Source organism: Scleropages formosus, chromosome 21 (assembly GCF_900964775.1).
Source record: "Scleropages formosus chromosome 21, fSclFor1.1, whole genome shotgun sequence".
NCBI lineage: Eukaryota > Metazoa > Chordata > Actinopteri > Osteoglossiformes > Osteoglossidae > Scleropages > Scleropages formosus.
The window spans coordinates 9,019,642-9,038,213 of record NC_041826.1 but is presented as its reverse complement, the minus strand read 5'-3'; the positions used below and the strand labels follow the sequence as shown (position 1 = coordinate 9,038,213).

Sequence of the window (18,572 nt, the reverse complement as noted above, 5' to 3'; positions counted from 1 at the left end):
GCAGAATGTGCAAGCTATGTAAAGTAAATCAAAAGGGTACTAATGGTTAATTGAAAAGTGTTGCAATGAGACCTGAAAGGGGTATTTGAAAATTGTCAGGGTGGGGGGGGAATCACATTAAGGAATCTTGGGGACATTGGGTGCTGGGAGCAAACAGCCATGAGGAGTCAGCCTGTCACTCGCAGCAGCTCTACGAGCCGTGGGACCCCTCCTTGCCTGCAGTCGACTGGATTGTCAGCACACCAGAGGACTTGAACTTGGGCAGATGCAATCCAAACTTGTTCTCCACTCCTGCAAATGTGGCAGCGGCCAGCGTGTAGCCCCCCAGGTGGTCTGGGTTAACTGGCGGCAGCTCGGAGATTCGAGACTTGGGGGTGGGCTCCGATCCTGCGGGGCGGCTGAAGAGGAAGAGAGCAGCGAAGGGGAGACGTCCATTTACCTACGTCGGAGGCTGCTGATGGCACACGTTCCAAAAGCGTAAAAGTTAAAGGTACAAACACTTACTGTCCTCCAAAATCAACGTAGAACCATCTCTGGAGTAGTTCATAGGTCACCAGAGTGACGCCAAACTGAGGCGAGGACCTAAAGACACGGGCTGAGAGAGCAGCGTAAATTACAAAGCTGGAACTCGCATCTTTTCAAATGACTCCACCAATTACAGGAACGACGGCACGCCTCATTTCCCAGTCGTGAAACCACTTATTTGAGAGGTGTGTGCCTACCTCCCGCTCCTTTCCACAGGGCTCGGAAGCCTTCCTCACGCATAATCTTCCTGAAGCAGTCGATGACTCCGCTGTAGGTTGTCTGCCCGGCGCGGGCTGCCACCTGGAGTCTCGTCTTGATGACATCAGCAGGGGTTACCAGGGAGGCAGCAGGTACACCTGAAGAGAGATTTATCAAGCAACATAATGAAGCGGTTTCATAAGGTGCGACCCGTGTGCGACTCCCTGCCTCGTGAATGCGGCATTGAGTGATTAGACTCGACGCCCAAGAATGCACTTTCGCTCTGATGCATCACTTTTCTTTTAATATTTGAGAGAATATATCCCCCCCCCCCTCCTACAGCATTCATGTTATCACCAGTGACCAAACACTGCACACGGGTGTTAAAACTAACTGATCGCATTAAGTCTTAAGAGTGAGGTTCTGCAGTGGTGTATGTATGCGGCAACTTCCATTAGTGTGTTAATATACCACTGAGTAACACTGGAAAAAGTGCAGGCACCTACTACGAGCTACAGGTTTCCCTGCTGGAAGCGCAGAGAGCTGTGTATCACCGCGGCCGTGTGTGGCTCACCTGCGATGGCTCCAGCGGTCAGTAGCTGCAGCGGTCCCAACCGGCCCTGGTCATCAGCCAGCTCTGCCTTGGTGTGGGCATACACCGGGAAGTAGATGGCCGAGAAGGGGATGTCACGCAGGAAGCAGGCCTTTGCCCCCTGGAATGCAAAACAAGCCACGCTGAGACCCTCAGAAACCATCCGGCTAAACCGCAGGACAAGTCCAAACGTCTTTTTCTCATTTTACCAACCGCACCAGAAAAACACCAGTTCTGGGTTAAACGTACAGTTTACTCCACAGTGAAACACTGAACACTGTAAAGCAATGGCAGCACTTGGCCTGGAGCAGAGTGGGGCTTTTGTTAGCACTGAAATGTATCTACTTGTCAGATCCACTCGGGGGTTTCTCTACAGCACTGAGCCCCAAATAAACATGTGGCTGGAAAATGCGTAAGGCTCTGTGGGTGGTGCACGACGGTGCTGTGGTTCTGCGGTCTGAGGCTATGACGATCGCCCAGGGTACGTACTTCTTCAGAGTCTCAAGAGTCCTGGGGGCCTCATAGAGGAAAGAGAGCTCACGATGTAGCCCACCTCTTTTTTCCTCTCACACACACAAGTTCACAACAGGCTTGGTCTCCTGTCCATTGTGTTCATTTGGGGAAGAGATCACTCAAACCGGTCTGCTATTCGTTAAAATGACGAGCAAGAACATATTCTAAAGATGGTCGAAAAACTCACGAGGACTTGGCACAGGAGCAGCTGTGAGTCTGCAGGATGTAATCTGTGCCCTCAACTGGCAGCTCCTGTGTAGTAAATGTTGCTGGCTGTCTAACTGCGTGACGACCACAGTATACGATGTAATCCACTGTCAGCACACTGCGCCTTCTCTAGCTCACATCTCTAATGTTTTAATTACCAGTTAAGCAAAGTCTTTAGTTTACCTCACCAAAAGCAGACATCAACATTGCATTTTCCCCTATTTTAACTATGACAATTTCATGGAATTTACTGAAGGTTCAAACAGAGATCTCTACAAAATCCTTGCTACATCAGTCAGAGGTTACTCATTTCTTGATAAAATTCCACTGTGGTTCTATGGGTCAAATTATGCTATGTTTTCTGTGTATACAGGTAGCAGACAAACCAACACACCGCTAATCAGTACACTCCCTGAACATGGTCTTCAGGCCTAATAGCAGGGATTCCACAAGGATCTGGAACTGTTCTGCCATAATCTGGACCCCATGTTACCCCAAGAAACTCCTCTAGTTCATTCAGCTTTGATGGAGAAACAAAATGCAACAAAAGTATTCCTACCAGCCTTTCAAAATACTGCCAGAGGCAAAGGTTTGCTGATTGGAAGGGCCATGAAAGAAGGATTCCATCTTCCCTGAACACCTAAAACTAGTCATTCAAGATACAGGGTGTTTATTTGGGAGCCACTGGCCACCTGTATGTCCTACACCCTTTCATTCAACACTAGGGCCATTCACTGTTATGAAAGCAGACTCCTACATGTTGCCAACAAACCAGTAAGAAGAAACTTTCCCACCTTGTAGAGCCCAAAAAAGCCCAGATCCCGCACCACATTGAGGGCGCTGACCCGGGGCCCAGTGGTGATCTCCCCCGCCACCTGTAGCCGGATCTTCACAATCTCCAAGGGGTTGGTGAAGATGACCTGGGAACCTCCAGCCTGCAGGAGGGAAAGAATACAGTGTGTCTTAATGTACACACACACACAGACTGGCCATGGACAGTTAGCTTCCACCAGGTGAAACCTTCATCAAAATTCATATGACCTAACAATGAGTGGAGCCTGCACCGTGTGACAGCTATGTGTTGACTGGACAGAATCTAACCAAGGCTGCTCAGTATATCCTTCTCGAAACCAGATCATCCTCACCCACCTAATCCATCTCAACAGAAAAGTGAGACAACATGCTGACATTGAAGCATTCCCATAAACAGCACAAGCTGCAGTCTCTTTTTCACACCAACAAGGACTTAAACACTTTCCGGAAGTTGAAGTATAAGTTAAGATAGATACAGTGCTATTTTTAAACAAGCCCCTGTGTAATGTAAAGACAGCCCTGACAGGCAGGAGAACAAGCAGGCATTATGAGAAGAGGCTACAGGGGTCAGGCTAGAACAGGCCAGGGGTGATGGGGTGCCAGGTCCATGGCTGGAAGGGGTGCTGCTCCCCACTGTGCTCCCTGACCCCAGCACCCGCCCTCTGCCCCTTTCCCTTCCACCCCAAGCACTGAGTCACCCTATCTGTGCTGGGGCCTGGCAGGAACGCCCCGGGGACGTGCCAGCTCTCGGTCCATTTATCACCCTCCCAAATCTAATCACAGCCATCGAGGTCCGCCGCTGACACATGGGGCAAGGGCCCTGTCTGTAAACATCCGAATCCGCTCCTAAAAAAAGATCCAGCACATTTAGCACTTTTCAAAGTACAAGGAGGATATGCCCATTGATGAAGCCTTATTCATCCAACCCCACCCCCCGCTGTCAGTCCTCCTCACGTAACCCATCGATCTACGCTGTGCACATGGCATTACAGCACTGCACAGTGCACCAGCTGCTGGCGCACAAAGTGTGTTCCAACTGGCCCCTTGATGAGAAACGCTACAGAGAAACCACAGCTTGTACACTAGCTTCAGAAAATCATGGAAGCAAATAAATTTAGAAAATGGGGACACACACACACACACACAAAACAAAACAAAAGCGCACAACATTACTGAGTGAGAAACCTGCGGTAAAGCAGTGATGCGAGGTGAATCGAGGCTGCTGTCAAACGCATGTGGGACTGGTGGGTTTGTGTCCTGTACACGAGGCTGTGACAGGTGAGGTCTCAGGAATGCACTCTGCTGTCAAACTCAATCACACTAGGGATGGGGCAGCCATATCCGCACGCCTCCAGGCCTTCTTCCTCCAATTAGGGGCTGCCAGAGGTCACAAAGTGAGGGGCAACCCTTCTCCACCACATTGCCCATTTCTTCAGGACAGCCTGTCAGCTTCAGCCCAGTGGGAGTTGCAAGGCCTCCTAGGTAGTGTGGGGGCACTGGCTGTCTTTAATCTTGCCACATCATTATGAAATGTTAGGATTCCTGTGTGTATATTTAGCCAGGGCAGAAGTAGGCTTTCACAGGCGTAACTTTTGAAATGGCTCCAAATTAGAGGGTTAAAAGACCAAATGGCATCTTTTCAAATTCAGACTTCCCACGTATGAAACTCGTGGGAGTATCAACAGGGCCGCCTACAAATGCAGAAAGCGAGCGCGAAAGGTGTTACGGAACGAGAAATGAAAAATCATTCAGAAACTGCTCGTATGCTTGACAAAAACCATAGCTGTTCTGAAAAGAAGAAAAAAGAATTCAGAAAGAGGACATATCTACTGCTGTGCGGCAGAAGCGCATGCTCCCTCACAGCAACAGGCAACATGGTACTCACACATCCGCCAGCCAGCACTTCGGCAAGCACTGGTATGGTATTGTCTTTTCTGGTGAATTTGTCTCTGACAAAGTCATTAACCTGAAGAACAACAACTCAGGGTCAAATGACAAGGCGAGACTGAATTGTGACAACAATAACAACAAAATGGGTTTTCTCTCAGAAGATTTACCATTTACTCCCATTTCCTGGGAGTAAGTATTGAGCTATTGAGCCCTTTCATTTCATTTACTCCTGAACGTAATACATCGCTAAATACACTGCGGTGAAAACAGACTGAATTAAGGGAAGGCATACCGTGAGTTTGATAGCTTTCTCTGGAGCAACTCCAATAAGTTGTGGTAAAAGACCTGAAAAACAGGTTTCATGGAAACTTTGACAACTAGGCTGAAGAAAACAATGGCCTTTTTTAAGCTAAATAAATATCTCAGAACATCCCAATTTTGCTGTGCTGACACACAAGTTGATATATACATTTAATGGTGTACATACACAACAACGTCAATACCAGCTGCAAACAATGTCATGCTATGCCTATCAGTGAACCCCCCCCCCTACCCAATCCAGACCGGTATGTTTGTGAAGGAGGCACTGACTGGCTGTCCTTGGCATGGGGCCACAGAAGAACATTTTGCGTCAATCACTCACTTAGGAGAAAAACAGAGCAGGACAAAGGGGAGGAGAACAAGGAGACACACGGTGGTGGGACGAGCTGCAATGGTTGAGGCAGCAGCAGATGGCAGTCTTGACTTCTTTACCCTTCTAACCTACATACTCGGTTTCTACAAGCTCAGTCATTAGGTCTCATAGAGGTCATCTGTTTGTGACAGGAGCAAATGCTGAAACCACTTGCACATGAAATCCAGAACCAAACTGAGTTGAACTGTTAGTAAACACTAGAATGTTTACCCCAGTCCATCTTGTACTTACCATTGATCATTTCTTGTAGAGCATACACCGCGTGAAGGGAAACAGTTGTAGGGCTAGTTTTGAGGAGCTACTAACGTATGGGGTGACCCAGGCTCACCTCTGTAGAAGCCGAAGACTCCCTCGTAGCGTAGCACTTTCTTGGCGCAGTCAAAGCTGTTCTTGTACATGAGCTCACCCACAAAGGAGCCCGTGGAGCGCTGGTTTTGCATGCGCGTCTTCACCAGGTCAATGGGGTACACAGCTGTTGCACCCGTGGCTGCAAGGCAAAGGTGCAGCTCAAAATACGTCCAACCCCTAACTGCCACATCCCTCGGGATCACAAAGCCAACCACAGACCAAACATCAAACCCCTCTCATCCATATATAGGTAGTCTTACAAAGCAAATTTTGTTTTATGAAACCTTTAAAGTGCGTCAGATAGCATGTTTTTTTCTTCCAATGACTCAGTTAGCTCGCAGTTACAGGTACTTAAAAAAAGGCAGACAGTTGTGAGTGTATAGAGTCTGTGGGAAAGTGTTGTGGACTGAGAGTCTGACTCGTCAGCAGCGCGGAGCGTTGCCATAAACACGGCTCTCAGCCGCAGTGGCTTGTCACTTCTTGTCCGACATCAAAAGCTCCACATTGCCTCCAATCTCCACTATGCAGACCTCTGTCTCCTACCCCCCGTGAGCACTGAAGGAGGAAAGAGGTTCCTGTTATTGTTATGGGGATTTATCCATATTTGGAAGACTATGACAAACTTGACGTTATTCCCTGACTGTACAAATCCAGGTAACAAGCTGAAAACAGGGCAGAATCTTCGGAAAAAGCCCCAGACTTTGTGCTTAGGCTTGTGAAAACCTCAGTGGCTGTTGTGTCACAGGTCTGGAACTGGCAGTAACAGCTCCGCATAGAGCTCTCAGACAGAGCTGACATGGCCGAGGGACGTGTGTCACTGACGATCTCCGTCTCAAAGACAGCCCGGAGCCACCGCAACACCATGTGAGGCTGTTGGGTTGGAGACCGACTCCTTCCCCGTGATGCCCATCTGCCTGGCTCAAGTTACACTTCATCCGAGCTACACCGTCACTCACCTCCGGCAATGGAGCCCAGGGTGAACCTGTATGCAGACTCGGCTGCCTGGAGCCAGATGGGTCGGCTCACGTCCCCATATGCCTGCTGCAGGAAGAGAAGATAGACCACTCAAATCACTCTGGGGAAGGAAGTAGGGAATCGGAGCAGATCTCACAAAGTCACATCCACAAAACTATCCTGTGGCACATACGGCGTGGAGCAAATGGGTCACTCGGTACAAGGGGATATCATGAAGGGCAATTAGTTGTTCCACGGTAGTACTACACGTCATCCACGTGGCCCACATTTGAAGGAGTGTTCTCGGCAAGGGGAGAACTACTCTAAGAAGGCTGAAACAACACAATCCCCAGCAAGATTGCGGCAAGTCCTCTGGAGAGAACGGATGTTTCTTCTCTTCTTTCAACAAAACTTGACTTTCATCCTTCATGTTGGTCCACATGCTGAAAACTGACTCGTTTGCTATTTTTTTCTGCAGCGCAAGTGAAGAGTAGCTTCAACAAGGGTGTTCCACATGCAGATAAGCATGTACTTGAGTCGTCTCTCTGCGTGACTGCAGCCCGGAGTGTGTCAGCCCTCCTCAGGGCAGAGTGATATGTCTGGCTGGCCTCCTTCGCAGCTGGATCCACTGCAGGCGAAGAGCTAACAAGAGCACGGCCCTGATCAAAGTGCTCATATAATTGCTGACTTCCACAAGAGCAGCTAGTGGAACTGCTGGATTTCCACAGCCCCCACCCTGATATGACATCTCAGACCTCACTATTCAACTTGGAGCAGTACAAGTGGCCCTCCACGTACAGCCCTGACACAGAACGTCCTCTCTGTGAGAATTCGTACCCTTTCGACGAGGCCCAGCCTAACTAATTTTTTCCCCTTTCCTAACACAAAGATCGCCAAGGCTCCTCGGAATCAGAAAGTCTATTAAAAAAAAAAAAAAAAAAAAAAAAAAAAACAACCTGAAGTGTAACTATTTTTGTCTGATGTTCATGTTGCATTTAAAACAACAACATTTTATTGATAGATAACAACCATGCCTTGTGATTCAGGGAGGTAATTGTAAGGGACTTGTTTTTTTTCTATAAGATTTATGTAATACACAGTTAAGGACCAAGAAATAATATGTATGAGCACTGCTATTATAAAAAAATTCTTTCATGGGCTTTGCAGTGTTGAGTAACTCACATAAGCAAGGATGAGAAAACAGTTTAAAAAGTGGTTTGTAAAAGCTCTATACTATGAAGGGCTTGTTGCTTTATTTAACCTACACTGAAGCTCATGCTACGTTTTAGTCATTTATTCTATTCATCAACCCCCTCAGCGTCAGCCTTCGTGCGTGTGTGAACTGTATCTAGAATGGCCTTTTCCCTTCTGCTTGCCAACAGCCCAGCAAGGGTGTAGCCTTCCTGTCTACCTGTCGCTGGACTTCGGCCAAGTGGTATGGCAGCGACCCCTCCTCCAACGGCGCTATTCTCTCAATGTCCGCCAGGTTCAATCGCCTGCAGGGCCACACAGCGGGGGCATGGAGTTGGAAGATGCAGCTTGTTAAGGGACCCCCCCCAAACATCCCTCATGAATACTGAAGTCACATTTTCCACAGATCTTTTACTGGCCTTTAACTGGGGAGCTACTGCTGCTTTAACGTGTGCGCATGTAAACAGCAGACAAACAAAGCTGGCCGCCTGCAGGCTAAAGTGGGCCAAGTGCTGTTCCAGAAGAGCATAGTCTCCCAGCCAAACACAGGCAAACATGCATTAGACAGGCCAGAGGTATTACTGAAACTTCACCCAATAAACAAAGCAGTAAACTCTAACGAGTAAGCGAATGTAGACTGGATTATGTGAGCAATTCCAGATAGATTTAAGAAGGAAAGAAGAGTGAAAAGAGTTGCCATCTTCATGAAGGGTTTGACACTGAACATGGATTACTATGAAGACAGTGGTACTGGTACCAGGATGGTCAGAAGAGACATGTTTACCCTGAAGGAGAGTGGAGACTGGATAGCTGGTAGAGGATATCAATCTCCATCGGTGTGATCTGGCCAAACTTGTTAGCGGCATGGACAAACTCCTCTGGTTTGCAGAGAATGACAAGAGGAGAAAATTTCAAGAGTCAGAGTTTGCAACACACAGAGAGACACTGATGATTTCAGTTGCAGTTTTTATCTGTTCCTCACCACAGGAACAATGAGAAAACCAATAGATTAAACATAACTTACTACACCATCAAATTAACATAACAGGTATGTGAACTAATATTTTAAAAAAAATCCAAGTTGTGAGATAATGTCCCTGAACAAAATATGAAAATAATGAAGACAGTTACATGGTACATCTTTACTAATACAAAACCACTGGAAATGGACTTGCTTGCATCTTGACACCCAGACCTGTTTCCACAGTGAAGTCCTCAAATCTCCCAGAAAGGTTTTGATTTCACCCTGTAATGAAGTACCTTTGGTGACGAGTGTGTCCTTCCGCGAGCCAGCCAGAGTGCTGTAGATCTTGCGGATGAGTTCCATGTTGTTGAGGAGCGAGTTGAAGGCGTTGAAGTAAGAGAAGCTCACCAGGTGGGATGTGCCTCCACCTACAGCCTAGGAAAGAAGAATGTATATTTTGACCCTGGATCAGTACTACCTTATATCTCCACCATGGACTAAGCATAACAATTTGTACATCTGTACAACCACTACTTTGGCCACTCACCGAAACCAAATTCTCTTCGACAAAAGGAGTGAGCATGTGGTGACGGATGGTGACCATGATGTCACTGAAGTCCAGGGCTGGGATGGTGCCGCTCTTGCTCTTGTCTTTCTGTGCAAAGGCCTGCCGAGCATGCTCCAGCTGCAGCTCCTATGGGGTAAAGAAAGAACAAATTTCGTTCATGTCGACACCTGAGCAAAGACCAGAGAAATCTATCAAGATAAACAATACATATATATGTTACTTTAGGAGCAGTTCCAGTTCCACGTGTGATTCTAACCGACTCAAAATTAGGACTTCGGCCAACATTCTGATCATGGACAGAATGCAACTACACTGAAGCTCATGACACTGGGGCTACTAAGAGGCTATGCAACGGATAAATGTAAAAGGGTAATGGCTGATAAGAGCATAACCCCTGCATTCAAAATCCTTTAATACTATACACATCATAATTTACCCAATGTTCCATCAGAGATGCTCAAAACAAAAACAACTCTTTCTACTGCTTTTCTCATCTAAACAAACTAGTAAACAGAGAGGAAGCACACCACTACCCCTTCTCAACATCCTCACACAAAACCTTACCTAACATCTCGGATTAAACCTATTAGTAGGTCTTTGGCTCAGGTTCAGGAGAAAGGCCCAAAACCTCAGGGGGATAAGGGCAGCTGCCAAGACAATGTGCTGCATAGCAGAGACCAAAAGGAAGGTCTGACTGAGTGGAACTGCTCTGAAGAGTCCTGCCAGCTTCATGGCTCCAGGGCCACCCTGGGTGCCTCACTAGACCAATAACTTGTACAATGGGCTTATAAAACCACACATACATACGGCAGGAGCCTGGGTTGATTTACTGGCCTGCTGTTTCAATGCCCACTTCTGGATTTGGCCAGTATTATAGTCCCCATGTTGCCATAAAAATAACAATGCTGGAGGAGTGAGGTAGGACCCAGAAGGGCAGTACTATGGAGATTGAAGCCTGACCCATCTCTCCTCCCTTCACAGAAATGCACCCTTTTACTCTCCCACGCACCCTGCCCCGAAGTCTGTACACCTACCTGAAGAAACTGAGTGAACTCCAGGTAACTGAGATGCTTCTTTCGATCGTGGCCAAAGTGCAGCCGGATGAACTCGCAGTCCCAATTGAAAGGAATATGGTGGTGCACTGTTGTCTGGCTGAAGATGTCCCTGACATTTTCTGCAAAACCAAAAAAAGATGTCAAAATAAGAAAACAGAAGTCACTTTAAATTGCAACATCACCTGTCAGTCAACACTTGTCAGAACTAGGCACATCTTTCTTCTCTTTTTACTTAATACAATCACTGAATTTAAGGGGACAGTATAGACAGCTTTTATGGGGGACACGGTGGCACAGCGGATAACGTCTGTGCTTCACAGCTCCTTAGCTGCTTGGTGGGTGTAGAGTTTGAGTCTGGCTGAGGGCATGCAGAGTTTGCATGTTTTTTTTCTGTGTTTCTACCCTGCAGGCATGCATGGAGGAAGGCATTGCCAAACCACTTCTGTTCCTCCCTTGCTTTGGAAACCACGCAAGTGGTCGCTGTGACTTGGAATCAACTTGAAGGCATAATGATCACAGACAGCTTTTACTGACAAATATAACCGAGTACAATTGTTTTGCATCCAAAAGCAATGTGAATTTGGAAAACAAAAGACAATTCTCACTGCTACAAGTTCACATTGTCCTCCTCTTTCAGTGTTTGGGACTATGACTTACTCGAAACTGTGAGCAATGACACAGAGCTGAACAGATTCACCAGAACATGCATCTTCTTTAGTGTTTGGGATCTTGACTTCTGCTGCTATGCTCAGTCGGCCTTGTGACAGCTCTTTCTTCAACCACAGCCTTGCCCTTGAGGTTGGAACCATACTGAGGGTTCCGGCTGAGAGTGACCATTATAAATTATATTACGGGATAATATATCCATACACACGCATACAAATATACTGTATATACATACAAATATATACACACACACACACACACACACACACACACACACACACACACACACACACACACCAGTACACTTAAGACTTCATTTTGGATCCCTTTAATCCTTTAGACATTTGTACAACTATCACTAACTTCCTCAGGATGCCATTTGGAAGCTATTTTGGTCTTTTTCGGATTCACTGCCTGGTACAGAATTCCTGCCGGGTTTTTATCCAATGAAAAGAGGCCATTTCTTTACTGGTCCCAAGGAAATTTGTTTTAGCTGTGCACTTCGAGCTACCAGACCACAGGGTCTGAATATGTATGCAATATTACTAATCTTGCCTTTGTTTATGGTAACTAAAGATTAATAATTTTGCTTCCAGGATATGACTTTACATTTAAAATTCTAACAAAATGACTCATTTCACAGTATATAATATCTATATATATATATATATATTATATATACACACACACATATACATATAGTGTGTGAGTGACGCAGAGTGACTGTGTTCCACTGATGTATGGATGAGTGACCCATTGTAAGTAGCACATCTAGCAGTGTAAGTCACCTTGGTGAATAAGGTATGTGGCCTGATAACACTACATAGAGTTTGCTGGAAGTCGCTTTGGAGAAAAGCGTCTGCTAAATAAATTAATGTAAATGTAAATTTCATTTTTAATGCAGCAACATTTGGAAATATCTGCAGTCTTAGTACTTTTGTAAGACATATTACATAATTCAGAAATGTATTCTCCTCTGATCATAATGTTACGCCAAACACAGCTATCGCGTTTCAGTAGAAGGCACCTGCGATGTTTGCCACTCAAGGCTAAGAAGTCTCTGAGGTACGTACCAAATGAGATGTCCCCTGTGCCAGTCTTGTCAAACAACTGAAAGGCTACGATGAAAAGAGCATCAGGGACACACAGAACGGACTCAAATGCCAGGAACTCTGGGAAAGAGATCAGCCTGTTTGAGGAAAACAATGTTATTTAGACAAAACAGAAAAAAAATAAAGCTTTTATCCAAGATAAGGTATTGCAACACAGAGGACTCCTGCTATAGTGCTTTGAGTGATGTTATTCCTTATTTGTGACTACATGCCCCAAAGACAATTTTATTCAAAAGATACGTTTTAGACTCTGAAAATGGCTCCAATTATAACTCAGAATTCATTTTGACTCAATTAAAACTTGAAAAGTCTTTTTATATTTTTTTTGGGAAAAAACTTTTTTTCTGTTTTTTGCAATTACATATAATAAACAAAAAATGTTTTTGTTGGAAATGCTGCACTGAAACATAACCTTCATAGTACAGGACTGTGTTCTGTACAGCAGTGAGAGGTGTTGTAGCCTCTGGCTGTTACTGCATTCAGTTCAATCTGCTACGAGTAAAACTTTCATTTCTATACATCTAGATTGTTTAAAAATAACTTATTTTCCTTTAAAAATTTCGGTTACCAACAAAAGAACTTTTAGCAAAGATCAGTGATGCTAAGCCAAACAATTGTGATCTTTTTCATGAGAAGCTGACCACCCCTATACATAGTGGGGTTAATTATAAGATGCACTATATGATGCACTTTTTGTCCATATTAACATGGTAGAACAGGGGCCCCAGTACACTGAAAATATGTAACACATGGATATTATCTTTTTTAGAAGCAGTAAACACAAAAAACAGAGCAACTACATTCTCGTTTCCAAATGAATTCCACCATAAAAACAGTAAATTCACACAGAAAAACATACACAAAGGACAGAGTTGGTCCCTGACTTACGAACTTAACTGGGATGGAGAGTTTGTTCATTACTCAAAGCCTGTAACCTGAGTGTGACACAGCAGGTCGGAAGCTCCTCTTTAGCTATATATGCAGCTGCTTCCGTTATGTGTGCCGGAAAAAAATTGTTATATGACTGTACTTGAGTGCCTGCATCTGTATGCCTTCACCTGTTGGTGGAATGCACTTTTGTTTACTCAGAGTTGCATACCCCTTTGGAGAAAGCATCTGCTAAATGAATACATGTAATGTAAATGTCAGCAACCCAAACAGCTTGACAGGATGGGAGGCAACAGAGGGGTCCCTTTCCTGACAAAAATAGAGCAGCACTGTGGACTGCCAGTCTCTCCCGGTGAGGGGGAAGATAACCCCCTCTCTGGAGGGCAAGGACTCCTCGTGCGTGCACCTGGGCGTTCCGAGTTCCCTGACAGGAGTATTTACGACAGTATGTAAGAAAGCCCAATAAATAACCGTCGCCCAGAGCTAGACCAGGGCATACTGGTGTTCACCTGCAATACCACAATCCCTTCCTTTACCTCACTTAAAAATTCACTAATACCAGTGGAATGATGATAAACAAAAGCACAATTGTTTAAATAAAAAAAAAAAAAAAAAAAAAAAAAAAAAAAAAAAAAACAATGCAAGTTGTCTTATTTACCTTGAAGCAAAGAAAAACATGCATCAACTCTAAGCCAGATATATTACATGTGGGTGGATGATGACAGAGAGGCAGCAGGCTCACTGACAGATCAAAACCGGTAGATGAACAAGCTATAGATGATCCTATGCTTCTGCATCTTCTGGTTGCTGCTACATCTTCTGTTTAAAAGCTTTTAAAAAACTGAATACAGTGTTTTCATTAAAAAAAAAAAAAAAAAAACTTAAGACAGCTCTGTTAAGGCAACTGTTTGAGAGCAATATCTGTTGGCATATCAGGTAAAACTTTGTAATGCAATTTGAACTGGTATACTAAAAAAATTAAATACTCAAAACTTGTATTGGCAAAGTATAGTACTTAAAAGTTTGAGTTAGTAACCAGTTGTGAAAAAGCTTTGTGCTATCTGCTAGGCTTGGAAATCCATAACGTGCAAAAAAGCACTCAGAGCGCAAGTGTTTTTTTTTGTATGTGCATATTTTTGCAGGGGGGGATCGCTTATTTTATAGTGTGAAAAAGCAGTTTTAATCATGAATTTAAAAAACCAAAAATACTCAATGTTTTCTTCATCACGCTCTAGAAACCCCTTAACCCACTTAAGATATCTGCACAGATCTAACCTGGTCATTTAGTTCAAACAGCTCATCCTATGATGTGTCACTTCTTCTGTATACCCATTCGCTGGCCCACTTCCTGAGCACCTACAGTCTCATGAAAATCTAGTAAGAAGAGTTTGAAGGACGGTGGCATCTCATCAGCTGCTTGCTTGCTCCACAGTGAAGCTCCACTCACCCATCTTTGGTGGTGTCAGCCACACCAGCAAGCAGCTGCACAGTTTTTGCATTGTGGTGAGGCTGCGTGTGCAAGCCCAGAAACTTCTGCACAAAGTCAGCAGGGGTCATGTAACGCTCTCCATCCTTGTCTGTCACGCTGGCGTACTGGAGACATAGCAACATAAAAATAAACATACATACAAACACAAAACAAACATATGAAGTGCCCACCGTGGATGTGTTTACACCCGGGTAAGCATGAAGAAAACATTCACAGAAGACAAACACTAACTTTGTATCAACGATCCACAAAGTAGATATTGAAGAACACTCTTTAGACTTCTTCTCTAAGCAAACATCAGAAGAAATGGTGCACTTCTGAATCTATATCCCTGTTGTCGTCTGTGAATTCATAATTCATTTCTGTAGCTCCAAATAAAAGCTATCCATGCAACTGCCTGTACATAGTGATGCCAGATACTTAGACAACATCTTTTTTGAACCGATTCCTTTGTGTGGACCATTATTCCTGTTGCCTTCAAAAGTCAATACTATTGATTTTTATTTCTCCAAGTTATTTCTCTATTCAAAATCAAATCAATCATCTGAAATTTACTGCTCAGAGCTTCTGTGTACGCGAAAGGAAGAAAGTCAAGTCATCATCATCCAATGCTTTCAATCAATTCTCTTCTGGTCTTTTCATTTCAGTATTGAGTTGGAGGGTGGGATTCAGCAGAGGCACAGCAACTGGCAGCTTTGTTTTGTATAAACCACTTTGCCAAGTATCACTTGACCATTTCTGCACTTACTTCCTGTAGATTAAGTAAGAAAGTTCCCTTTACAATTTATATGCCTATTCACCAAAGTGGGACAGCTTTACATCTTAACCATCAATAAGCACCAAGCAAAGCACCCACCAAATGTCTGAATTTGACAGACAAAAAAAAACAACAACAAACCCAAGGAAAAAGGGAACGTGAAGCATTATCAAAAGAGAAAGATAACAGAACACAGCAAAGGAGGGTGCATAATATGTAGCCCTTTGGTTCATGCTCCTCCTGGACTCCATGCCCGGAGTCCACAAAAACTACCTTCTATTGTTGAAGGCAATAACAATGCAGTGCCTATTCAGTAAAAACGCTGAATAGTGAAGAGAAAAAAGGAAGAAAAAAAAAAAAAAAGCACACTACTTAAAAACACTCCTTACAATGGCTGTAAAAACTGAAGGACATTTGATAAGGTATTCCAGGAGAGACCGCTCAGAACATTTCAGCCTGGTAAATACAGAGAGAACTAATAGCCAGTGCCTGTTTCAGACAGAACACAACATGCTCACCAGTTAATATTTTAAGTGAGAGTATTAATTCCAACCAATTTGTCTACAGCTTCACCATACCACTATGCATGATTTCACTAACATTGTGTGCCTCTTAACAAGCACTTAATCGTCAAATGAAGCAAACAACCGAACTGTAATTTTCATAACTGGTCTAAATGGTCCTCTTACTTACAGTAGCCCATTTACCCAATCATTTTAAACTACAGTAGCATGACCTGTTGAATTATTAATTTTTCATGGCATATTAAAAGCTTTTGTCACAGTTATTGAACGGATGACTTTTTGGGCAGGTAAACTGGAGAGAAGTGGTTTGCGCAGCGAGGAGGCGGCCTTTGGAGCACAGAGGGTCAAAAGCACAACTTCGCCTGCAACAAGGTGGCTCTCATCGCCATCGTTCCCTCACCCAACACGCGCCCACTAGAGCTGACGAAGCCCGCACTTCATCATGCAAAGGGGAGGCCTCTCTTCACAAAAAAGGAATCTATCCTAGATCAGCTCTGCACCATGTTCTGAAAACGCACAAATCTCAGCGAGAGTGCAGGAAAATTAATCCACAAACGTATCTGCACTGCAGAGAAATGGCAGGAGAGTCACCCTCAGGAGAGGCCGGATAGGACAAATTTCAGACCGAAGGTGAACCAGATTTAGCCGAAGCATGTACGTAACCTTTCTGCACACAGGACAGACACCAGCAACAGCAGGCATTTACTCAACACAAATCATCTTACACGCCACACAGGGGAAGGGTGTGATAGGGCTGATCACTCAGAACTGTCTTCCTCCAGCAGAGTAAAATAACCTTTGGAGAAGGTGAGCAAACACTATCCATCGTGAGCATTACAAGCATAATCAAGCTCATGGTTTGATAACGGTCCTTTCCCAGACAAAGAATCACATCATTTCCTCCTCTGCACCCAAACAGATCTATTCAGAAACATTATCGTGTACATAATTATCAAAAAGCACAGTAATGCCGCCATGTATTTTAGTTAAAATAGAGAATTCCAGTTTATAGGCAGATAAAGACTCGGAGACTATAACAAAAAATTCCTTATTTACCAAGCAAGGACATGCAGCAGCTTTGTATCAGGGAACTACCTTGAACATGACCTCCGGCGTATACCATGGGACACATTCCTTGGTAAAACATTAACTTACACTTTTATTATGCCATCATAAGATAAACTATTACGATACCATACATCACCACTGCATTTGAAAAACACAGATTAATAAAAATGATCGTATACGTGGAATGCCATCGGCCAACTTTGAAAAGAACCATAGGATTCCTTTTTTTTTTAACGGTGCAAGCAAAGGTACACCTGTTCGCAGGTATTAACAGCGAGGACAGGGAGGCACAGTTTACAACACAAGTTGGCGACTTATGGAAAAAAGTGGATTAAACATTAAAGGGATGAAATTGTTGTAAAGTCGTCTCACCTCGAGGAAGACGGCCTTCAGTTCGTGGGGATCAGCTCTTTTGGTCGACTGTACCTAGAAGAGAAGGAATAGCAGAGAGATTATTGAAAGGGGGCAGAGCGTCCAACTTGAGTATAAACAGATGTATATACAGAGCTCCTTCAGTCCTAAAAACAACCCTTCCCATAATAAATAAATTATGAAGCACAAAGACATAACAAGAAGGAACACAGCAGGAAGTAAATCATGGTGTGAAGACAGAGCAGCAACACCCGCGGCGAGCAGCCATCGGGAAGGTTTTATATGAGGCAATAATATCCTCATTGAACTGGGTTATTACTTATTTACCCCTGAGCGATAGATAAAGTTATGAGTAACGAAGTCAACGCTCCACGTCCTCAGACAGTTCGCCGCGTTTATTGACAAACAACAGCTGCTCAGTACTGCAAACACCTTTTTTTTTTTTTCTTTTTCCAAAAGCAGAAGTGTAGCGAAACGACGGAGACGGTGAAGAGAGTGAGAAAAGAGAGGAAGGAGAAGGGAGGACAGGTAAAGGAGAGCAATAGGAGCGGAAGTGGCGGGAGGAGGAGGAGAGAAGGAAAGCAGCAGGAGCAGGATGCTCCGATGCTCGGGTTACAGTTTAACCGCCGGCTCCCATCCCAGCAGTGGCCGCGCGGGAAATCCTCCTCTAAACACCCCACTCGCCACGCAGGTAAGCCCCCAAAAAAACGCACTGCCACGCGTGTCACCCAAGTGGGAGGACAACAAACAAGCACGAGTTAGAGTGATGTCGGGGAAGCTCAATGAAGCCGGAGTCACCTTGACCGCCATGCTTGATGTGACGTGATGAGTTGCGACGCATGCGCAGTTGCGAGCAGGGCAGGGCAGGGCAATTCTCCGCGCTACTGGGCGGGCGGGGACGCGCGGCGGAGGCACGATGCGCTCCGTTGTGCTGCGTGCGCAACTTCTTAAAAAAAATATTCGAATTCATTTTTTTTTAAAGTGGCGTTGGGAATCTCCATCTTTCAATAATTAATAATTAATAAACATGCGTCAACCTGGCGACTTCTGTGCTTTCTCGTTTGCCTTTTGCTCATTTTTCCTTGTTTTATCATCATGTGTGTCGTTAATCACGAGGGAGGTACTATCACTATGCGGGACCTTCTTGCAGGAACTCACTTGCCATCTTCAAAATGAACTCAGAA

The 18,572-nt window shown here is 44.6% G+C and overlaps 1 protein-coding gene across 1 annotated transcript; it reads right to left on the bottom strand.

Annotated features, from left to right (window-relative positions):
• Positions 1-100: 100 nt before the first annotated feature.
• On the bottom strand, positions 101-18,222 carry LOC108920305 (calcium-binding mitochondrial carrier protein Aralar1-like). The gene is made up of 18 exons (XM_018728944.1): positions 18,187-18,222; positions 17,389-17,442; positions 14,626-14,771; positions 12,252-12,367; positions 10,492-10,631; positions 9,437-9,583; positions 9,186-9,324; positions 8,710-8,803; positions 8,146-8,230; positions 6,737-6,821; positions 5,761-5,919; positions 5,031-5,083; positions 4,734-4,814; positions 2,830-2,970; positions 1,298-1,436; positions 723-881; positions 505-595; positions 101-398 (listed from the first exon to the last, which is right to left on the bottom strand). The coding sequence occupies exons 1-18, from the start codon at positions 18,196-18,198 to the stop codon at positions 191-193; spliced, it is 2,049 nt and encodes a 682-aa protein (XP_018584460.1). The 5' UTR covers positions 18,199-18,222; the 3' UTR covers positions 101-190.
• Between the last annotated feature and the right edge of the window lie 350 nt (positions 18,223-18,572).